Consider the following 25602-nt stretch of genomic DNA (forward strand, 5'->3'; position numbering starts at 1 on the left):
GATTACAATTATAGGTGAAGATGTAAAAAAAATAATAATATTACGTTTGGGACACAACTAATGTAAGCAATGAATGCTTTTAAATACAGTTTGTAATTGTTGGACTAATTTTTAACAGTAAGACATACATTATGTTCTACTCCTCGACTTGAGAAAGTCATTAGTTTTAAATATGAAATTTCCTCATTATGATTTTAAATTGTTTAAGTGACGGATTTTGAGAAAGTCCGAAATCTAAAATAGTCACTTTTGCCCAAACTATTGCAAGGGATACTAATGTAGTTGAATGAGTCCTAGTAATATATGGTTCATAATATAGTTACTTCCAACTTTTGCTAAATTAAATAATTCTTGAAATGTTTACATTTGAAAATTGTTTATTTGAAAATATGAGTTTCTTGTTGTAATGTTTGGAATTTTCAATATTTGAAGAATTTTTCACATTAATACCACCCATCTCTGTTGATTGTATGAACGCCAATACATACTGTAATTCAATAGACATCAACATAATTGTTTTAACAAAACCCGATTAGTCATCAGAAGAAAAAGAAGGTGAAATCTTGGCTAATCAGAAAATCAAAACAAGGATTTTCCAATGTCCTCACATTCTGACTATGATGTTATTTATGTATTATTGTCATTTTGTTTATGTTCTTGGACTCGGACTTCTCTTAAACTGTGCGTATTGTTGTGCGTTTGTTTTTTCTACATTGGCTAGAACTATAGGGGGAGGGTTGAGATCTCAAAAAACATGTTTAACCCCGCCGCATTTTTGCGCCGATCCCAAGTCAGGAGCCTCTGGCCTTTGTTAGTTTTGCATGATTTTTCATTTTAGTTTCTTGAGTATAATTCGGAGTTAAGTATGACGTCCATTATTACTGAACTAGTATACATATTTGTTTAGGGCCACCTGAAGGACGCCTCCGGGTGTGGGGAATGGGGAATGTGTCAAAAAGACAACAACCCGACCACAGAACAGATAACAGCAACAGGTCACCAACAGGTCTTCAATGCAGCGAGAAATTCCCGCACCCGGAGGCGTCCTTCAGCTGGCCCCTAAACAAATATATATACTAGTTCAGTGATAATGAATACTAGGCATACTTTTCAATTGTGAGATGAAAAGGGAACAATGAGGATTAAAACATCTGAATCATTATATTTAAAAACTTTATACCATGGGCTATAATTTGATACTAGTTTGAACATTAGTGAACCTGTACATTTTGGGAAAATTCAGTAAGCGTATGCTGTTGTATTAATTCCCCATGTTATCTTATGTCGGCCATACTGGATTTTTTTCATGACATATTCAAAAATGTTTATAAGTATCATAACTAACTACATGTATGTGTGAAGTTATATGTTTTTACTTTAAAGTGATAAATTATATTGATTTCCTCAGGACAAGTGCAGCTGACATCAGATTAATCGCTTACATGTAAACTGCAGTATATTGTATTTTCAAATTAATATAACATAATTCATTTACATAAATATGATGCAATATTATTCGTATAAAAATGTAAAAAGCTACCTTTATATATAATAAAAAGGGTAAATAGAATCACACTAAAGCATTTCTAAAATATGTCTTAAAAGAAAAAAATGTAAATCAAGATGATCACTTAAGCGCTGACAGTAATTTCACAAGATCCTTCCACCATTGCTAATTCTCTTGAATTAAATGCAACGACTAACTCTTTTACTCCAACCTTACGCGGAAGGAACTCAATGGTTGTCATAAACGTCTGTTTGCTTTCTACAATGCTGAAATACGAAATTATTATTCAATTAACCTCAGTTACCAGACCATATGATTTTTTGAAAATATATTTTATGAAATATGCCTTCAGCATGTTCAGCTTAAACATTTGTTAAAGAAGATGATATACGAATGTCTAAAACAAATGGGTTCTGTTACCGGAATTATAAAATATTTTATCCTCATGTTGATTAAAACTGTTCGTCACAAAGGGCACCTTTCAGCGGTTGCCGTTATGGGTGCTTTCTTTGATTGTTTTTCGTTTATTTGTTGTAGTAAAAAACAGGCGGTTGCTGTTAAATAATATCAAATTTTATCAGCCCGAAGATTTTTTATAATTTACTTTATGGTTTGCGTTTGCATATTGTTGAAGGCCGAATTATAAACTGGTACCGAAATTGCTAACGTCTTTGTCCTTTGGTATTAGATGGCTGGTTGTCACATAATCAAACCACATATCATTATTGTTAGATAGGTTATCAGTATAAACATGATAAATGTATGATACGGATTTCAGTCTAAATGACACTTATTTCTTAGCATTCTTCAATTTTTATCATGAGCAAAAGTTTAAAAATTAACAATTAATTTTTGAGAACATTCAAATCAACCTGAAACGGCCACTTAAATATCATCAAATGGCCTAAAGTGACCAGCCAAACCCGTCTAAGCCAAACTTGTAACTTGATGGTACCACTTTTACAGGTGACTTTAGTTGTAATTTGAGTATAAATCTCTTAGGTCTAACACGTTGCATCGTCTCTAACCAATCATTGACTATAACTATGGTTTTAACAACTGCAGATGGCTGCAACTTCATATTTACATGTATAAATCCAACTTGAAATGTAATGCACTTCATAAATCATACCTTTGTTTTAGTACACTAGGTTCCTGAAGCCCTGGCCCTTCCACCGTTAACGTACAATGTGTCAGAGTACATGGTAATGGATTTGTAAAGGAAACATTTGCTTTGATTAGTTGTCCAATCTTCCCAGTAGCTGGTGCCTGGTGGACAACAGGTTTTCAAATTAAAAAATGATCATTTGACATAATTAGATAGTTAAGCATGGTACTTTGTACTTGACGTATAAATTATTTCCAAACCATGAAGGGTACATAACACATAAGGGAGTTAATTCTTCAAAACTCAGCTGAACGTTTTAATCATAGTACATATGCAATATCAAAATAAGCGTTTGTCAAACTGCTATATATTCTAATAAAAATATTCCTTTAAATTGTGTAGTTATAATATATAGTAAAACGCTTTACAACAGACTTCGCATTTGTCTTATAAATAAAACGCATCAAATACGTTAATTTCTTCTAAAAAAACATGTTATAAAAGAAAATAAATGCCAGTGGAATGATTGGCATTCGTACGACCTGATTAACAATGCGCAATAATTACCGTACTGTCTCGTGATCACAATTTATATGGCTTCATAACATGTTAAAATTTTCAGATACTGACAGGAAATAGCTTAAACATTACAGAAATGGAAATAGAGTCAAAGAAAACTGACACAAAGACAGTTTCATATTAAATATCTTTTGAATATGCAATGTATAATTTGATGAACAACTTGTATACCTTGATTAAAATGTCAGGTTTGAGTAAACGAAATGTGTCTTGATGGACGTATGTATGTTTGGTCTCCAAAACTCTACACATGCATGACATTTTCATATGACACTGTTCTACTAGTTGAGGGAGGTACTCATTAAATGTCACCTTCACGCTGATCACTTTCTCTATGTACAAAAAATTTTATCTATAATTAGGTTTACATATGCAACAAAAGTATTTCATGGCTTTTATATATCTCCTAGAGGTTTTGGTTAAATTAGAATACATAAATGCATGCAACAAAGACTGAGAAAACAATAAACGTCAAAGTGATAGGCATGATCAACGCTAATATTATTGAAATTTATGAAAAACAAAACGAAACACAGAAAAAAAAGTATGAAAATTCAAACCAAATAAAACAAAAACAAAAAAAAGTATTTTATGTATTAAGAATCTGAATTCATGTATATTGCAAAATAGCCAAATGTATCGCCCTTTCTGATTAAACTGAACATTCTCATTGGCATAGAATAAACAAAACAATGGTAATTGATATTTACAGACCGATTAACTGGTTACATTTAATTCATAATTAATATTAAATGCACATTTTAAAGTTTTTGATGGGTATTTATAAACGTCATCGAAATCGAGAAATTTTGCAATGCAGAGATAGTTCAATTGAATTCCAAACATTGATTATACTATAAGTTTTGTTTCAAAAAGTTGCAAAGAGAAATACTATCACAAGAAGTTCATGGATAATTACATATAAGGAAATGGCATACCATGCGGAAAAGAGTAAGACAAATACAGTTAACTTATCAAAGAGTTAAATACATATAGGAAACTATATGAAAACATAATGCCTGAAAAATTGTTGACAAACAAGTCTACTTGTAACATACCAGATACCAGAAAAGCCTAAAGATAAATAAATACTTGCCTGATGTTGCCTGAACGTTTTCTGCGTTAAGCTCTACAGACTTGATTTTGTTTGCTGGAACACCGGTATAGTGTATGCTGCTCGTGCTGATACAACCGGAGATAGTGCGTTCTTCTTTACTTGTATTCTTTATTTTCAATAAGATTTCAAAATCATTTCCAAAAGGAACTGTCTCTTTGTCAACCAGCTCAAATTCTACGTCCTGTGTGTATAATTTTAATCTAAAAGTCAACTTTTGTAGGTTTCTTAAATGTTCGGCTGAACAGGGTTTTTCATTTTTCTCAAAGAATTTAAAGCAATATTTTCATATAAAACCTAATACGCGATAAAACCAGGTTCAATCCACCATTTGAAAATGTCTGTACCAAGTCAGGAATATGACAGTTGTTGTCCATTCGTTTGATCATGCATTTTGTTTTGTCCATTTGATTGGGGACTTTCAGTCTTGAAATTTCCTCGGAGTTCAGTATATTTGTGATTTTACTGTTTTCATAACGTCTATGTCAAATCGTGGCATTCTTTGTATTGAAATTGGTGCGTACAATGAAGATGTTTAACCTGTTGAGGCTACTAGTCTCACTTCATTCGCAATTATTGTGATCCTTATTTTCATTTATCTCGTGTGTTTACATGTATACGATGATTGCAAGATATTTTTAATGGCATATTGTCATACTAGTAGTACCCTTAAATGATTATAGATTAGAACAAGAACATATGTTATTGATACGGGAACGTATTTCAGTTTGAGGGAATAAAATTGAAAATTTATGGAATGAAAATCGTACATAGGGGCATAAATATCATTAACCATCATCAACCAATAAGAAGAAACACAAATATATATTCTTGTTCGCGTTTGATATTTGGACTGAACGATCTCATTAGCATAAAATAAAAAAAAAACAATGGTAATCAATTGAGTGTAAGTGATTGATATAAAAAGGAGACGGTAATTCTTTAACATATAATAATGAACATTTACCGATTTTCTGCCTTCATCATACAGTCCTTTCTTTGTTGAGTTCTGATTTGCCTGCAAAACAGCTGATCTTTCTTCGTTAGATCCTATAGTTATGAAAGAAGATTATTGTAGTACTATGATGATGAAGTGTTTGACGACCTTGACTGTCTATACAGCACTCGCACGTTCGGCTGTATTACTACGCCTATAACATTCCAATTTACAGCACTAATAGTAACATCTTTATAACATTTTCTATTACAATGTCGTACAAACTAAACAAAAAAAATGTTTGCTTTGTGGTTTTAATGCATTTTAAAAGCCAGATTGATCCATGAAAGCGCTATTTTTAACGGAAGGAATGACGCCAACCAAATTCAAACTTGATCTGTGTTTTGTGGTAATATTACTTCTGTATTAATTTCATACCAATTGGTTGAGGCAAACTAAAGTAAGAGAATGGAAACTTATTTTTGGAGGTACGCCCAGACGGACGTACAGACAGAAGGGTAACCCTTATCATTACCCCTCTGCTGCGGCAATGGGAATACAAATATAAAATGTGTGAATGTAAACATAACTTAGACAAACATGACATAGTTATCATTATTCACAAATTCACCAGACAAACGACCACGCCTACATGTACTAATCAGCACACATATATACATGTAGGCAATACATTTGTGTGTTTACCTTCTTCGTATTTGTACATTCGAGTTACGTCTTCTCTTTGTATGTCATAACAGAAATGCTCGATGGAGCCTGATTGTCCTTTTGGTAGTTTGGTACTGATTCGCATTCCAACACTTAAAAGAAAAATCCATCAAATAATCAAATAAATATCAACAACAAAGTTACCCAAATCAATCTAAAATCTATTTGAATTCAATAATATAAACTGTCATAACTTTTGACTCTGCTTCATAATTACTTTTGTATTTAATGATTTATTTTTATTTTCTGTAGTTCAGAAATTAAAATTAGAGAAAAATCAGTCATAGTTATTCGTATAAATGGTTTACAAATGCTCATTAAACTTATCGGAAACGTTCGAATAGGTTATAATTATAAAGAATACAGAAGTTTGACAACATATTGCCTTACAAATTCTATTTGAAATTTCAGTTTTAAAAGACTAATAATACTTAAAATAATGATCTCACAAATTAGCTGTTCAAATATTTAATATCTTTTCGTTTGATAATACGTACTAACCTACGTCTTTCCACACCAACATTATGGGTTTCATCAACTTCATTTAATTCCCAATTGACCCGATCGGCATTAACTTCAGCAAAAATAAACGGTGTATCATATGGCATGTTTACCTCTCCCCGTCTGATAGCCTCTAAAGACGCAGGACCACAACAATATACACCTACAATTATTGCACAATATACTTGTGAAATAGACAGTAAATTGTTGTACGGGATACTCATCCAATAGCAATAACAACAGTTAAACTCAGTTGGTAAAAGATTGACATTGTTGCATTGTTGATTACATGTAAACAACTTCAAGATTGGTGCAGTAGAAAATGGAGCCAATCCTGCTGTTCATGTTTGTTCGTTTGTATAAAATAGATAAGCCTTTAAAGAAATGCTTAGAAGCTAACAGAACGTGAGTAAATCTATAGTTAACACAAGGTCTGGCAATACGTCATTGGAATGATATTGCAATACACATTCTGAGGTCACGCAGGTTCATGCAACACTCGTTAATAGCAATACACAATCGTAGGCCGTCAGTGGGCATTGCTTTAAAGCGATATTTGTATAGTATAAAGATAAAAATGTTGGCCTGTAAATATATAAGACACCCTATTGCAGGATAAAAACCAACACTCACAGAACTTATCATTGTTCTTATGAAAATAAGAATGTGTCAGTGTGTATGTCATGTGCACGCAGTAAGATTATGATTAACTTATGTAAGTATATACTATACTTAAAATACTTTCCGTAATTACGTGAAATTTTTCGGATAAACATGCTTTTCAACAAAAGAAAATAAACCTTACCGTCACTGGCTTCTTGTGGTGTGGCATCTATTGCCTGCCACCCACCGTATCCAGACGGTAGATCTGGTCTAGCCATCCATACATCATTCCACACGTGGAAATTCCTGTAAGATATTCAAACGCATAATTAATAAAGCATTAAGTTCTTCCAAGTACAACCGCTGGCAAGTATATCAATGTTGAATGATATCCACACCTATCATTGATTTATTGTTGTATATATTAAGTAAACGTCCAGTGGCAAACAATGTGCAGGGCGAGAACGTGTCAACACATGTAACACAACACATGGTTATTTGGAATAGTAGTTTATTAAAGACCAGTGTCCATAACGGACGGTCTCCCCCTCATACAGTAAAATACATAAGTATATATACAGAATATAAACAGTGTCAAGGTTTCTATTAATTTGATCATTATAGTTTTAATTCTAAAGAAACAGGGATGAATATCTATTAAGTTGACTCTAATTGACATGTTTTGACCAACCTGGAAATTGATGTTTGAAGAATACACGTATGTCCAGTGTTTTTACTAATTGCTATTGCAAACTGTCACCACCTGGTCTGCATGTAAACATATTATATGCAACGTAGCAGTCAATTGAACAACCTTTTACAAGGTCATGATTTTCTTAAGGGATATTCCCCTGTATTTATTTTTTTCAATTTAATAAACATTTTGAGAATATATAATCATCAATATAAATATAACTATATATATTTATATATTTTTTAAGCCCATCATATTGTCACATTTACTATAGTTCAGCTGTTGTCGTTAGTTCTTGTCCGTCATAGTTCAGCGGTTGTCGTTAGTTCATGTTCGTCGTAGTTGAGCAGTTGTCGTTAGTTCATCATGTCCGTCATAGTTCAGCGGTTGTCGTTAGTTCATGTCCGTTATAGTTCAGCGGCTGTCGTTAGTTCATGTCCGTCATATTTTAGCGGTTGTCGTTAGTTCATGTCCGTCATAGTTCAGCGGTTGTCGTTAGTTCATGTCCGTCATAGTTCTGCGGTTTTCGTTAATTAAGCTCATGTCCGTCATATGTGTTGGATTGATTTGTTAATTGTTTTGTCAATAATTAGGACGTTAGTTTTCTCAATTGCTTTGTTTTGTATTTTTCATGCCGGGGCTACTTATAGCCGACCACACAGTACTAGTATATATGTTTTTCATCATTGTTGAAGGCCGTACAGTTGCCTATAGTTGCTTACATATGTTTTAACTATTTTGGATGTTTCTCTCGTTGGAAATCATATCACATCTCCTTATCTTTTTATAATCCGAGTTAAATATCACTGTTTGCTGTTTTACTTTTCTTACCATACTGAATCGCTGTTCAACTCTTCGATTGGTTCTCCTGATTCTGACCAAAAACTATCAATTGAAATCGATCCATCACAATCATGAGCAGATGCAAAGTTTGTTACACTTCTGGCAGGAATTCCAAGAGCTCTACAAACTTAATAATAAATGAAATACATGCTAAAATGCTTGTTTTGAAATTTTAATTTTTTGAGGTTTTTTTTTCAATATCTGTGTACCACAAAAGATTGATTTTAGATTCATCAGTTATAATCTTATTTTAATATGGATGAATTAAATGTACTAGTCTTAAATGGGATTTATTATAAACAAATCGTTATGAAAATTAATGAAATTTATAAGATATTTGATTTATTTTTTCAAGATATTTCATGAATTTTATACTAAAAATGGAAATGGGGAATGTGTCAGAGACAACAACCCCCGAAGGCCACCGATGTGTTTCAATACAGCGAGAAACTCCGGCCCGCACCCGGAGGCGTACTTCAGCTAGCCCCTTAACAAAAATGTATTCTAGTTCAGGGAAAATGGACGTCATACTAAACTCCGAAATATAAAAAAGCAACTTAAATTAAATATCATACAAGACTAACACAGACCAGAGGATCCCGACTTGGGACAGGCAAAATTCGGCGGAGTTAAGCATGTTTTTTGAGATCTCAACCTTCCCCCTATACCTTTTGTCAATGTAGATCAGAATAATACACAGCAATACGTACAGTAAAGCTCAGTTTAAAAGAAATCCGAGTCAGATGTCAGAATAGGTAACAATAGAAACTAAACAAAATGAGAATGATACATAAATTAACAAAGGACTACTATCAGATACTGACATGCCATCTCTACATAATATATAGTAACTTCGTGTATATCCCTTCTTAATAAGTCAGTTTAATGGTTTTGTTAGCTTTTTAGGTGAATGCCGACATGTTTGTACTTTGTAAAGAATATTATCATAAAAGATTGGATTTGAAACACCTGAACGTATATGATTTATATTTACGAATTATGTCCTTATACCGATGACATAATTAATTAAAATGTTTAAACTAGTTAGTGATATCGAAAACTCTGGTGAAATAATTTTTCCGGAATGCATCAATTCCTTTCGCTTACTTTTTTTACGTTGTTACATACACGAGCGAATCGTACAAGTTGAGATATAAAAACACTATATGATGGTGACAAGGGAACGTCATGGACAATTACATGTAACAATAGGAAATCAAAAGTTATCTCTGTTATCATAAATTTGGTAATAAGCTTCCCGTTAAGGATAGAAATATTATAACTGAAGGAACTTCCTAAGCAAAATAAAATAAAAGGTTCGGGTGGTTGTTTTCGAGATATTAACCATTGAACATTTGGCGGGGGAAAATTCTCTCTAACTTTTTCGTACATTGAACATTCGCATCCTTTTTCATTTAAAGAATATGTATGAAAAAATAACAAAAATTCTATAAACTTATAATAAAATTATGATAAGAAAAGTAGATCTTAGTGGAAAACAAATTTTGATTGCAGTTCATGAAAAAACCCAGAGGATTCCGAATAGCTGGTAAAAAATCATAAACAATAGGACTGAACACTCTAAAGTTTGTACACAGGTAGAGAGCAGAAAACGGTTTGAATGGTTAACTCTGGTGATGGTTATTTTCTAATATACAATGACATCTTATTTGAAATTTTGTCGATAAACTGGACAGGGTAAAACTTTTCTCATGGCAAGTATTTCTTTATTTGAAACAAATATAAATTCTTCACAAATTTTTGAAATCCACCAAAGTAAGCCTCTTCTTAAAAGAACATTTTGTATCCACAGTTACCCACTGTCCACACAGCAGGGGACACATATGTCTTTTTCAATATACTTACGTGTTGTTAGCACTCCTGAGAATACCCAACATTGACCAAAGCGTACAGGTTGTTTCGTCTTGAAATATTCGTTTAAGATAGCCACACTTCCAACCCAGTCTAATGGAGATTTCCCTCCATGATAGCTACCAGACCAATTACCAACTAAAACTCCTTTATCATCTTGCGAGTTGGTCTAAAATTCATGTCATAATACGTATCGAATGCATCAAAAATGTTTACTTGAGACCATACAAATATTTTTGAGTGAAGAATTAAAATAAGCGCTTCGTGTGCGGGGATTTGTTTTTGATAACAATTAGGTGTATATATCAGAGCTTAGGTGGTCTCTGTTATTCAAAACCTGTCACAGTTGGGGCAATCAAACTCACTTCAATATTTAAAACTCTAACTACAAAATGTACAGTGACCTTTTTAAAATGTCGTTTCTGACTTATTATAACTGATTCGAATTAGTTGACGTAGATTTTACAGTTTAAACGTTTAAACAAAACACTATTATTTTTTTCGAGGCAATTGACATTTACAAAATTTATTAAACCTTTCTTTAATTTGATGTCATCTACATGTTATTTTACATATGGAAAAGGGTAACCGTGTTTCTTTCTATAACTTGTTTCTGTTTCAATCATTAATCAAGGTGTTGGTTGCTTTAATAAAAATGATAGGTCCTGTTGAAGCCAACTATATAGTTCCGGTTTTGCTGATGGTAAAGGCTGTATGTTGACCTGTAGTTGTAACATCTATTTCCTTCTGTCTCCGGCGATCATACTGCATTTTATTAATATTTACCGAACAGAAAGAAACATATCTAACATATACACACTGTTTAAAGTGAGATTATGTTATTTTCATAGAAGTAACGTAACGTCAGTAACGTGAGAAGAAGCTACACTAGACCTATTAAAAGTGCACAAAATACATTTATACAATAGAAATACAGGGATTCGGAAACAAGAAGAATAACTTATATAAACCATCTCCCTTAAACCTATTAGAAGTATTAAATGTAAAATGCATTCTAAATTGAGATTGAACATACATGTGTATATGTATTAATCATTTAAATTGTAATAGTCTCTGGTAGACGACGGCCGTAAATACAATCGTGTATAAAAAACTTAAAATAAGATGTTGCATGGTTGCGAATCGGACAACTCTCCAGTACAAGAGAGCAAATGACAAAGACATTACCAACTATGGTAACTATACGGCCTTCAATAATGAGAATAACCATTACTGCATAGTCCGTGATATTACAAATGTAAAACAATTCAAACGAGAAAACTAACGGTCTGATGAAAGAACTAAATAATGACCGAAAAAAAATATGATAAACAATAACAAACGACAACCACTGAATTAATGGCCTTTAACTAGGGACGACAGGCACATACAGAATGTGGCGGGGTTAAACCTGGGAAGTGGTTTAACATTTCAACCTAATAAAAACTGTAATAATCAGTTGAAAAAGACTAACTTATCAGACTGACACAAGGGAGAAATGCATCTGACAAAAACATTGAGTATATGGTTATATATGTACAAATGCGTGATAGTCCGAACTCTTAGTTATCTATGTAGCGTGTGTTTAATAAGTTATGTTGCTAGGGTTCTCTATTGACACATTATACAAATGTATACGATTACATTTTCTTATTTATATATAGTAGCAGATAAACATTTTTTTTTTTTAATCTTTAAAATTATAACAGCAACATAACTTACAATTGCTGACAATTTTCTGGCAACTTTAACTGGATCTCCTCTTACGGTCCATGCTAACTTGCTCCGATCCAGTAGGCACATGGCACAGTCAAGGATGTTTTCCTCAAACTACAATGTGAGGGCAATTTATACAAATCAAAATAGTATAATATAAATCAAAGTTGTAGATTATTATGTCTTTTCGTGTCAATTTCTAACTGAGATCATCCCTAGTTTTTGGTGGGGTTTGTGTTGCTTATTCTTTTGTTTTCTATGTTGTGTCATGTGTACTATTGTTTGTCTGTCATTTTCATTTTTAGCCATGGCGTTGTCAGTTTATTTTCGATTTAAGAGTTTGACTGTCCCTGTGGTATCTTTCGTCCCTCCTTTCTATTTTGCAGATATTTGCTTAGCATATATTTAAACTTTAAATGGAAAGATATTGAACTTTCAAATTTTATCAAGGTCCGCATTGTTCTGTTAAGTCTATTTGTTCTGTTAAGTCTATAAAAAGAATGACTAATTGCATACATTTTCATTCAATTATGTTCCTTGAAAGTTCGAAGTACAAAATAAAGTTATGATTATATTTAGATACGTAAAGCATCGTTAAATTTCAAAAACTTATCAGCTAACCATGTAAAAAAATCAATATAAAAATCCTTCAATTTTAAACATGATGGAAAACAAAGAAAAGTTAACTTTGACTTATGAAAAATATCACGCATTTCCCGCCAAAACTGAAAATAGTGTAACTGCTACAACCAAAAGGGTGCAACGTTGATTAATTGATTGACTGGTCGTTGTCTGCTTAACAGTATGTGATACTAATCTGTAAATATTTCATTCACACTATACAAGTCTACAATATATTAACAGTGAATAGGTAGGTCGACAACGGGGTTAAAGGGCTTGAAATATAGACTGTAATTTGAAACAGACTACATGTTTATATAGGGAAAACTACTTTTGCTTTGAAACAGACAACAATAAACAGATGCACATACGTGTCTAGACTACTGAAAAAGAAATTATTTATAATTGGTGTATTCTGCAGAGGTCCACTATTTCCTGTTTATTGTGTTTTTAGATGTTTACTTGCACTTATCATTAACTCTTCCGTTACATGAATCGATCTTTATTCTAGGGTTAATATAACCGTATAATGAAATTTAAAACTCAATCAGTCAACTGAAAGAAAGTACATGTTTTGCCTTATGATATATTTTTTTTTTGCGTAAATAAAGAATTATAATAAATGTTTTGTTTAATTTCTTTGAAGAATTTTCTTATACATTCTATTGTTTTATATTAATTTTACCTGGCCAAAGTTCCATTTTTTGCCGTTGATTTGTTTTCTATTTCCAGTATATATTTTCCCTGTGTCGTTCAAAATATACTCGTCCAACAACTGTTTGTCAGGTTGGTATACTTGATCATCTGGAAAATTAATCAATGTTCAAAGTTATGTATACCATTGCTACGTGAGTAAGCGTTCAAAATACAGAATAGATTAATGCTTGCATTTCTTTTCCAAATGATCTGGTTGTTTTGATATTACAAATATAAGACATGTCTTGGACTGTTAGAAGGGATTTGACAATGGTGATTGGAGTATTAATTAGTCTGCTAATAAAAGTTGTGTAAAAAGCTCCATTTCGGAACACATGAGATCAACCCCAGTTTTTTGGTGGGGGCTCGTGTTGTTTAGTCTTAAGTTTTCTATATTGTGTCTTATGTACTATTATTTGAATGTCTCTTTGTTTATCTTTCTTTTTTTTGCCATGACGTTGTCAGTTTTTTTTTTTCGATCTATAAGTTTGACTGTTTCTCGGTTGATATCTTTCGCCCCTCAATTTACATACTAGTACCTACATGTATAAGTTAGTTATATTTACGTATGTATTTATTTGTTTTTTGGTGGTCCGTATATATGCTGGATATATAAATTTGTTACTGGCAACAGTATAAGATTGTTATAATTACAAGTTGCAATTTGAACATTAGCTATTCTCTAGTTATAATATCCTACCTTTGCACCATGGATTAAACAAGATATAAATTTCTTGATCATGGTTATACTCGAATATAACTTTCTTATTGTCAGCCTTTTGTATAGTTTCTACTTGGAGTTGCCAGATCCCAACGTAACAAGTAGGAGGCGTGTTTATCCTAACTGTAAGTTCTTTGTCCTCGTTTTTCATTATCCATGCTCCCCATTCTTTTTCTTCGTCTTTGTCGGACAGGATGAGTGTAACTCGAGTACCTTTTGGCGGCGATGGATCATCTCCTGTACGGTTATTTGTAGTGGTTAAAAATAAGCAATGCATAAAAGAATCCAACAATATAGTACATACCCTTTAACCGACAAAAGGTACTGGAAATATAATAGGGAACACAGATAATCAACTGTGTTCGATGGCACAGTTAACTGAATTTTAATTTCAAACAACAGACAAAAATCTTATATACACTTTACCATAGCAACAATAATTGTTTTGAATGACGATGGGGGATACTCGACAGTGCAACTGTTGTATTTGTAGTGGTTGTAGCCGGTATTTATTATAAATAATGTATTGTCCATTGCGATATTGCTATCATGTTTGTTCAACTTTGCCGAGTATATTCCTGATGTTGGTTTAGCAAAATTTGTAAAGTACAGACCTTCTCATACATGTATATAGTCATGTATCAGTCGTTTTCGTTGTATGTGAGTAGAGAGAAACAGGGGGTGAAGGTAAGAGCAATGTCCAAAAACATAAATAAAGAAATCTGTCATTACAGCAACATATAGAGGAAAACGAGTATTATCGAAACTATTGCTTTTTTTATACTAAATTCAATAGAATCAAATATCTCTTCTGAAGCAGTTTTTCACGAAATTCAGAATTAAACAAAGTATATTTAAGAAACTATTTTTTCTTTCCCCAAATAGAATAATCAATTTTTGGTGTTTTATAACAGCAAACAACTTTGCTACATATTCAAAAGTTTAATCTTATTTATAGTAGAAAGGACACACGAGGGTAACCGTGTGGATGGTGGTTTACATAATAGAGAATGAATGGCAAAATATAAAGAATAGAAAACGGGAAGGGAATAGACGATAATGAGGTGATAAGATATTAAGTATAAAGATTAAAGAAAGTTGTATAAAAATAAAGAATTACAAAAATAAATGATCCCCATCCAGACTCTTATATATACGTTAATGAAACGGCTTTCAACATTTTATAGCTGTTTATGCGGTATGGGCTTTGTTCATTATTGAAGGCCGCACGGTGACCTAAAGTTGTTAATTTATGAGTCATTTTGGTCTCTTGTGGAGAGTTGTCTCATTGGCAATCATACCACATCTTCTTTTTTATATTCAACATAAATCTGCGTTTACACACTGTATCAAGCATGGGGAAGCTCTTCATACCCCTATGACTATAAACATCTGATATACTTCAACCCCTTAACTTTAAGCTATAATTAAAAACAATTAAAGTTGAGAAATGCACATGGACATTTGACTGGTTTGAAGTATTGCTTTTTCTTTTTAATATGTTCCATTTCTTAAATTCGGTCTAACCATATTCAACATGAATTCTATTAAATGAAAAACTTATAATAGATAACCGAGTTTATTTTGGTGTAGTTTGTACACTTAATAATTGCAAATATTTACTTTCTGTCTAGGTCAAAATTGTCAAGTATTTTACTTGCGATGATAGATAAAAACCTTTAAATAAATAAGACAGTCTTGTATTTTAAAGATTTGTCATTTATCTTAAAAATTTAATATCATTTATCCTTCGTGTACCTGTAAACTTTGGTATAAGGCATGTTTGTTTAAACTTTTTAAACCTTTTTTATAACCTCTTCTGTATTTTGAAAAATGTTTTGATAAATGCCTTATTCGTAAATAAATTTCTGTTTTACTATAACTTAATGTAACTAACTCGAAATGACGGAAACCTTACACCGCTGAACTAATACATATAATTTTTCAACACATACCTATATGAGAAGGAGGCCTTCTGATTTCGATTTTGTTGGTCAAACGCTAAGAAACGAACATTTCAGGTAACAAATACTTTGTCCTTTACTATACGAATGCGTAAATGGATTGGTTCATTATTGAAGACCAAACAGTCTTCTTTTCTTATTTTATAAAGTTCAACAGAAGGATTCAACCATGCTAGAAGGTGAGAACTTTTCATTTTGAGGCCTCTTATTGCTGACTATGCGGTATGGGTTTTGCTCATTGTTGAAGGCCGCACGTCAATCTATAGTTGTTAGTTTCTTTGTATTTTTTTCTCTGGTGGAGAGTTGTCTTATTGGTAATCATACTACATATTCCCGTAAATAATTTGAAAGTATCGGAGAAAAAAAGCATTTGTGACGATTGAGAAGTCTAGCATGGCGCAAACATTATCTTAACATAGATGTCGAATATTAAATCCATTCTGAATGGACGTGTCTTCTTGAAGGAAAATCTGTACCTGCTCGAGATATATCATTAGTTATATTATTAAAAGCATATAATTTAAATAGGATGTAACGCGTCTTCTGATTGGCTGACGTTATTTTGTTATGAGCCCATAGACATAATTTAGTCCTGTGACCGTGACGTCATCAACGTTTTTTCATGGTTTTCTACGGTTTAAAATGGAATTTAGAATTAAATTATAAGAAATGACTGTAATATTTTTTCTGTCTATTCGAAATAACATAAAAAATGTGGTGCACACTGTTAAATAACCCGCTACGCGCGTTATTCAGTGTGCACCAAATTTTTTATGTTATTTCTTCATAGACAGAAAAAATATTACAGTCATTCCTTAATTGAACAATAAATACAGGCATATCAAAATATTACTTAAATTACCTGCCAGGAAAACTAATTTAAGATCATCTTTCTTTGGATCATACTTTTTGTTAAACGCTATGGTTATGTCAAATGGTTGTCCACGTCTCACAACCAAATCTCTTACAGTCTCGCTTATATGATATTCGTCAGTCACGTGATTTTTGCTGTTGTTAAAGACGTTAAAATCTATGTCCTCCACCTGAAGGTCTTGGCTGACTGGGGGTTGTTGAACTGAAACAAATAATATCAAACGAAATTATTAAATAAAATGTTGGTGTTCTTTTGATGTTGGATTGCTGTTTAATCGCCATGTACCGCATATCTATTTTTATAGACATAAAAACGACAACAAACAAGGATCTATGTGATTATGTGGAAATCAATAAATTAAAGAAAATTGATAAAAAAAAATCAAAGCTCAATTTTTACTAATCCTCAACTTTATGACAAAAGTATCATGTTGAACAAACATACTGAACTCAAGGTTAAATTTAAAAAAAATGGAAGTCCTTAAAACCATACAAAACCAAATGCTCAACTATATGAACAACCAATGGAAAGAATGGAAAACAGTTGTCACATTCTTGACTCGGAAAATTGGTGGCTTTTATCTGGCTTAAAACATAAATACAACAGTACCGCGTACCGTTAGTTTAATTATCTCAAAATTATCTACCAAGTAAACTATAATCAATACTAAGTGATGATAGCTTTAATATGGCTTAAAAAATAACTCTAAAGATTGTTGCTGTGTTACATAATTGTGTTTCGTTCCTTTTTATACATCAATTAGGCCGTTAGTTTTCACGTTTGAATTGCTTTACATTTGTCATTTCGGGGCCTTTTACTGTTGACTATGCGGTATGAGCTTTGCTCATTGTTGAAGGCAGTATATTGACCTATTGTTGTTATTTTCGGTGTCATTTGGTCTCTTGTGAAAAGTTATCTCATTTGCAATCTTCCTTTTTAGAGAACAATAACCTGACACTTTTGTTTTTTAAAAGTAAAGATCTATATCAAATACTTTTTTTTGTATAACCAATGAAACATGTATGCACGCGATTATGTACCGTTGATTTATTTCCCTTAGTCATTTGTTTCCAATGCATTCTACACCAAATATATTTTAAGTAAACCAAAGCCTGCAAAATGATAAAGTTTATTTTTTTTTATTCTGATGTAAATTTAATGCATTCGCACTTATTTATTTTTGACACCAAAGTCTGATTCTGATCTTTAATCCAAGTTGTCGTGAAGTAAAACAATTTTTTTTTAAATTGAATACAAACTGTTGGCGTACGTGTAAACCGGCTGAATTTTATGTATCAAGTAATCCTTATGTGAATCTTTAGAAAACTTGTCATTTAATTTTACCTCCTAAGTGATATTATTTCGTTCAAGAACTGCACAATTACCTAGCAACAAAATAAACCATTAGATTTTGTTTGTACTTTTAAATACGCAATACAAATTTGAATTTAGTTCAACCCTGCTGAGTCAAATTGAAATCAAATGTTAAATTTAAATCATTTTTTTTTCTTAATATAGAGTGTTAGTGTTTAAAAGTGATATGAATATTTATAAAGAAACTCCTTCAACAGACATGTTAAAGTGTTTTATTAATAATGTCAAGGTTTTCCCTTAAATTATGTGCAAAAATGTCTAGCATTGTAATCGACAGCGAAATAGAAGCATAGTAAATTTCATTCATTAAAGAGTTTTGGGTTCCATCCTGCCATCTTTCAATATGAAGACTATGAATACAGGTGTATAAGTGAATTTATCCCATATTTGTACTAATAATTATAGCACTACAATTTTTTACCATGATCAAAACGACAGATTTACCTCTTAGCACCGAATTCTCCACTGCATTTTTTTTAAGTCGTGATGCTTTTTCTATCCGATGTTTCTAAAGCTCGTATAAAAAAAACACTTGTAAACATTCGACCATGTACTACGCAATTTGTATATTTACCGAACATTCGGTAGTCAACGCTGTTTTACAATCGGTTAAATAAACAAACAATCAAAGGAATGATTGACACATCATTATCATTATTTTGTTTTTGCAACCTTCGATTGGTATGTTTATTGAAATTTTCTCCGAACGATGTACTTTTAATTTTATAACTGACAAGGACCATTCGGCAGTGACAAGTCGTCCAAGAGGTACATTTATTTACACAATGTATGTAGCCAGTATGTAGCTCGTTCCTAAATTATTCTTTCAATGTATGATGAATCATACATGTACCTAAACTACCTCTGCCTAAAAGGCAAGATCATACACGTTTTCCAAAATTTTACTGCCAACGCCTTACGAATGTTCATTAAATCAACTGCAAATTGTCAATTGTTATATTATTATCTGAGGTCGCTTAAATAGGGAATGCAAAGTTGCAAATATTATTCAATCGTAAATAGGTTCGTTGATATTACCGGGAGACGATATCTAGGGGACAACAATATAACACCATGCATATTGTCAAAAAGAAAAAAAATGGAAAAGACAGAACAAGTCCACAAAAGATAACACTATACAGACAACTGATGATTAAGTAACACGAATCCAACAAAAATAAAATACGTATAACCACTGAATACAAAATATAATTGACTTGTTTGACCCACCGTAAAGGTACATATAAGTCGATTTTTTTTTACTTTGTCGAGACGAGACAAAAAGCTTGTAAAATTTGTGATGACATATATCGAAAGTCACCAACGAGAAAATAATGTTATGTAAGTAAACTTCACTACTTATTCATTTAAAGAGTTTTACAGTTACCGGGTAAACGATGGTCAAGTCTGTATTACCGGATAAACGATGGTCAAGTCTACAGTTTCCGTGTAAACAGTGGTGGTCAGGTCTGCAGTTACAGGCTTAACTATGGTTAAGTCTGTATTTACCGGGTAAACGATGGTCAAGTCTTTAGTTGCTGGGTAAACGATTGTCAAGTCTGTAATTACCCGGTAAACGATGGTCAAGTCTGTAGTTACCGGGTAAACAATATTAAGTCTGTAGTTATCGGGTAAACGATAATCAAGTCACTCTGTAGTTATCGGGTAAACGATTATCAAGTATGTAGTTATCTGGTAAACGATAATCAAGTCTGTAGTTATCTAGTAAACGATAATCAAGTCTGTAGGTATCGGGTAAACGATTGTCAAGTCTGTCGTTACCGGGTAAACAATGGTCAAGTCTGCAGTTACCAGGTAAACAATTGTCAAGTTTGTAATTACCTGGTAGACGATGATCAAAGCTAACATTGTTAAATGTACACGTGATATAATGCATATCATTTATACATAGTGTGAATAAAAAAAAAACCAAGAGTTATGAAATTCAAAAGAAAACATTATGAAATGCAAATTTCAATTTAAATATTTTTGTTACGAATCTTTCATTCCCAATATTAACATTTATGTCAAAACATGGAAATTTTTATTAACCAACAATGTCTGTGCATATACAGAACGTGCATGTTAATGTATCCGATTTGTTTTTTAAATCAATGTATAAATGTAAGAAACTTTAAAAAAGTACTATTACAAGGTCAGACGAACCCATGTACAAAAACACAAACAATAGAGGGAAAAACAAGAAATAAAACTTAACAGTCAGTGACACCAAATAAACAAAAAACTAATATAAAGACAAGAATGTGTCCATAGTACAAAGATGCCCCATCTGCACTATCATTTTCTATGTCTAGTGTACTGTGAAAATGGGGTAAAAACTTTAATTTGGCATTAAAATGAGAAAGATCATATATCATGGAATATGTGAACTAAGTTTCAAGTTGATTGGACTTCAACTTCATAAAAAAACTACCTCGACCAAAAACGTTAACCTAAAGTTTTAACCTAAAGCGGGACAGACGGACAGACGATCAGACAAACGGACGGACGAACGGACGACAGAACAGAAAACATAATCCTCATAATGGAGCATGAAAACACGATTACCTGTTGGTGGTACCAGTGGTCTTCTACCATGACTGGTGATGGATGTTCCTGGTTCACTGTTTGGTTGTCTATATCTATGTCCACGGCTATAAATAACCTCAGAAAATGTTCGAGATATTGAATTGGTAGGTGTTCTAGTATGCCTGCAATACGTTCTTCTGTATCCAGTTGTGCTTCCATTAATATACATTCTCCTCATCTTGTTAATAATTTCTGTAAGAACATGTTCAAATTATTTTTTGTGATTAATTAGTTAATTTTGTCAAAACATTACCACTGGTTTTTGTAAAAGTCGTATAAAACCATTATATCGTTATTTTATCTCCAGAACACTTGATATTCATGTTTTTCTATATATCACACAGACAATTACGAATTTTCTCTATCAACAATGCTTTCGATCAAAAGTATTTGGGAAATATAAATTCTTACCGAGACTGCTATCTGCCATATTGGGCTGTCCGTAACGGAAGTTACGCACAGCCGCTTTCCCCCCAGTAATTACAATCGTTGTCTTTTATACGATTGTAGGCCGTATGGTATCTTATATAATTGCTTACATTTGTACTTCCACTTAAATTGAACTTAAAGGGATCGTTGTCTCATTGGTAATCATAACACATCGCCTTTTTTTTTTATATCGAACAGATAAATATTATTATTAAAAGTGTCCAGTCATGTTCGAAGCGGAAAAAACGTATGGTAAACATTTAATTGAAAATCGATTAGGTGCACTTTAAGAAATAAATGATTTGTTGTATACTGGAGAGACAACAAAAAAAACTTTTTATGAAAGGAAAGCATGGATCTTTTAAAATAAAAAAAAATAAAAAGAAAGGCACTAACTTAAAGTTTTTTAAATGTTGAGAACTCTATTTTGACAATCGAGCAAAATAGACTTTACAAGATTGTTCATCTTTTTGATTTATTTGATGTATTGTTCAGCGTGTAGTGGCACGAAAGAACCGTAAACGAGAAATCAAAATGTATGAGTTAAATTTATTCAAATACTTAAGAAGAATTACTTTTAAAAGTCACTGGGCGTGGGCTATTGATAATAGTTATCATTTACATGTATGTTTAATCATAGGAATTATTAAAATACATAAGAGACGTTCCTTAATTGATTAACTGTCATGTCATGGGTTATATTGTACTTTCAAATTACTTTCACCCGGATCAAACAGTGTCAGAATATACATGTTTGAAGAAGTGAACTATCACCGAAACTAACAAACTTTACTCATATCCTGAGAAGCTACGTCAGCAACAACAAAAAATGAAACCCGTTGATTTTTCCCGGCTAGAAAAAAAAGCAATGACCTCCAGCATTTAAAGCGAGTCTACAAAGACGATTCTACGTCCTTGATTACTGCTACCTAGTATGTTCTGTTCAAACATTTTAAGGACAATTTTGAATAAATTGCATTTAAATAATTTTGACATTTAACACTGTCTATCATTCATTGTAGCATAATAAAAGATAAACAAAACACCAACAGAAAAACTACTGCACATGACTTTTTAGAACAGGAAAATTATGTAACAAATATGTATACGTCGTCAAATTTTAAGTAAATTAGATTTATCAAATGTAACTTGTAATTTACTGTAATTTAACACCAGACTTTTATTATAAACTGTATAGAATCCCGACGGTTACATGTAAACGGGAGCTCTAGAAAACTTACAAATCAGTAATGATGAAGGTCACTATGAGAACATCGACACACAATTATACTTTAGGTAAAGGCATCAAGCTTTCTTTGTTCAAAACGTTGTGAATCATAGTAGCTTCAATCATTTACTGATACAAACAGTTTTAAGATTTTTACTTACTAGAAACATGAACACATTCACTTTTTAAAACGTAATAATTATACATTGAAATGCATTAAATAATTTCTTTCACAAGGAATTGTAAGTTGTTAGTTATTTATTGAAAGCTCACCTTCAAAATATATTTTTCCTTATATATATGTTGAACAAAAATAAACCTCGTAAATACTCCTCAAAACTGTTATCAATCGTTATAGCGGACAATCATTAAGGTGTCTGATTTTATACCAGTAGCAAGGTAATTTTATAGCGAGCTCAACAGTAAAATAAGGCATCATAAATACCGAACTCCAACGAAAAATAAAATCGGAAAGTCCCTTATCAAATTGCAAAATCAAAAGCTCAAACACGTCAAACGAATGGACAACTACTGTCACATTCTAGACTTGGTATTGACATTTCCTTATGTAGAAAATGGTGGATTAAACCTGATTTTATAGCTAGCTAAACCTGTCACTAGTATGACAGTCGACCTAGCAACAAGGTATAGCATGCTATGCGAAACTGAATTATAAATAAGTTGATATCAAATGGATAAAGTTTAAAAACGTCATTACATTTCTAGAAAAAAAATGATCTTGCGCAAAAACATATTTAATCGATTTAGAAAAATCTTAAACTTTGCAATGCATTATACCATTCAAACAGCTTGAATAGAGATATTATCCTAACGGTTGTGATGGGAAGTTCTAAAAACTAAGCTCTTGCAACAATATTAATACATGTACTTTTAACAACTTGCACACAAATCTATACATGATATGCTTTGACGAGTTTCTTGACAGTCCAGTATTTGCTTTAAATATTTTTGTTTAAATATATTATATTTTCTGGTAAAATTATATATTAAAAGAACTTACCGAATTCGATTTAACAAGGTAACTTAAGATTCAATAATTTTAGCAATTTCCCTGTATGGTATATACTGTTTACTAGTGATATAAAAATGTGAATGTAAATATATCCACCGCATTCTGGTGTATTTACCGTTTTAAATCAAGGCCCACCCACATTACGAACGCCAACTGATGTCAGGATTGTCGCTGATTTGATGTTCCCTTTAATACAACAGTTATATGTATAGTGCCTAACAAGATTTTGTGAGGTAGACGAAATTGACTTTAAAACGATCGTATTGACTTTTGATGTGCAGAAATAGGCAGATCGGACATATTTTGACTTTAGTTACTTACTTCTTAAGTTTGGGATTAATTGTAATCAACATATTCCAATGAGACTGAAAAATGCTTTTTTTATTATGATAAATAATAATTTTACCTGCCGTAGTCGTGCGTAAAATATATTTCGGTATTTCTCTTACGAAAATGACTTGTTTAATGGAACAAAACGTATTATTTGTAAACTTTCTCTTTACTCTTCACAATAGGCTTTTAAAAAATAACCTTTCCAACTGTATATTCCGAAAATTTTGTGAAAATCGAATAAGTGGCAATTCTTACCTTTCATACCTTAACTTTCATTGATAAAACATAATATTGACTCGTCCAGTGTCCAGTTTGAAGGTCATTTTAGCTACCGGTCACATGATTCATGCACGTTCTAATTAATCAATAGTCATGTATGAAAAGCATAAACAAGTTTGAAGGTAAACTAATAACAACTTAATCCAATCAAATTGCCTACGATTCAATAACAATGACCAGTCCACATCATAAAAATGTATAGGGGTAAACTGGGTAGGGAGAAAATGTCAGATATATTAAGTTCATTATTTTGCAATAACGAGTAAAAATTAGTTAACCAATAGATTTGTTATAATTTCATAATCATGTCGTTATGTATTGGTATAGTTTTTGGATCTTTCATTAGCGTATTTAAGGCTGTAGAAAGTTTGGCCTTCAAAAGTCAACATAATCATTGACTTTATAAAGAAAATTCGCCTTTTTAAAACATTGAATGTTTCACAAATAATACGTGACAACAAAGCAAATCATTTCTTAAAACACTGCAAAAAAAATAATTCTGATTGATGCAGTGGTATTGTCATAAATTGCACTGGAGTGAACAGTGGTACATCAAACGTCGAATTCCCTCACACAATGTTATCACACACTATAATTAATATTGAACTTACAAAATATCATGATCAGTTATAGTGGATTTGGTTGCAAAATTTCAAGTTTTTAAACTGAAATATGGGTATAATTGTAAGTATATAATTTAGATAAATAAAGGCAACAGTAGTATACCGCTGTTCGAAAATCGTAAATCGATAGATAAAATATAGTATAGGCTTTTTACATACAATTATTAACCAAAATGTACATATAATAATTAGCGTCTATGTACAAAAAGAACTTTTATTTAGTGCACACAAAAGAGTACATAAACCCCGTATGAACGTAACGATGAAAAACGCTTTTTCGAACATAATGTATTTTTCATTGTTTTCGATACATAAGTCGGGTCCAAAAATAAAACATAAAATAAAAGAATTCTGCATAATTATACATATTTGGGATTTTATTATTGTTTCTAATCAAAGACATTTGGGTTTTAATTTCAGTAAAATATTAAACGGAGAATATTCACTTCATATGCACAAAACTGACACATCTGTAATATTTGCTACTGAAGTTTAACAAGCAAGAGTCATTGCATTGGATTGTTTTAAAATCTAAGCTTTTTTGCCTAAAAATGTGTATTAATCTCGATTAAGATTCACAATAACCCTACTTGTCAATACTAATGTACTTGCTGCATAAAAATGCTCATATTAAGCAG

General features: G+C 31.9%; 1 protein-coding gene across 4 annotated transcripts in view; it reads right to left on the reverse strand.

Annotated features, from left to right (window-relative positions):
• Positions 1–1445: 1445 nt before the first annotated feature.
• The window catches only part of LOC143080110 (hemocyte protein-glutamine gamma-glutamyltransferase-like), a 34329-nt gene continuing 10172 nt past the window's right edge, over positions 1446–25602 (reverse strand). The window contains exons 1-16 of one of the 4 annotated variants that reach the window (XM_076255791.1): positions 23718–23864; positions 21019–21231; positions 17065–17277; positions 14218–14475; positions 13507–13625; positions 12207–12314; positions 10479–10653; positions 8601–8739; positions 7278–7381; positions 6473–6635; positions 5951–6063; positions 5276–5358; positions 4291–4492; positions 3366–3526; positions 2640–2776; positions 1446–1773 (exon numbers count right to left, since the gene is read on the reverse strand). In XM_076255791.1, the coding sequence (XP_076111906.1) occupies positions 1632–1773; positions 2640–2776; positions 3366–3526; positions 4291–4492; positions 5276–5358; positions 5951–6063; positions 6473–6635; positions 7278–7381; positions 8601–8739; positions 10479–10653; positions 12207–12314; positions 13507–13625; positions 14218–14475; positions 17065–17277; positions 21019–21217 (2316 nt within the window). In that variant the 5' untranslated portion in view covers positions 21218–21231; positions 23718–23864 and the 3' untranslated portion in view covers positions 1446–1631. Of the gene's footprint in view, positions 1774–2639; positions 2777–3365; positions 3527–4290; positions 4493–5275; positions 5359–5950; positions 6064–6472; positions 6636–7277; positions 7382–8600; positions 8740–10478; positions 10654–12206; positions 12315–13506; positions 13626–14217; positions 14476–17064; positions 17278–21018; positions 21232–22857; positions 22919–22969; positions 23086–23717; positions 23865–25602 lie in introns of those variants that run through there. The other 3 variants (XM_076255793.1, XM_076255790.1, XM_076255792.1) reach the window with 3 other exon arrangements.

This window comes from Mytilus galloprovincialis, chromosome 6, assembly GCF_965363235.1.
Source record: "Mytilus galloprovincialis chromosome 6, xbMytGall1.hap1.1, whole genome shotgun sequence".
Classification (NCBI taxonomy): Eukaryota; Metazoa; Mollusca; class Bivalvia; order Mytilida; family Mytilidae; genus Mytilus; species Mytilus galloprovincialis.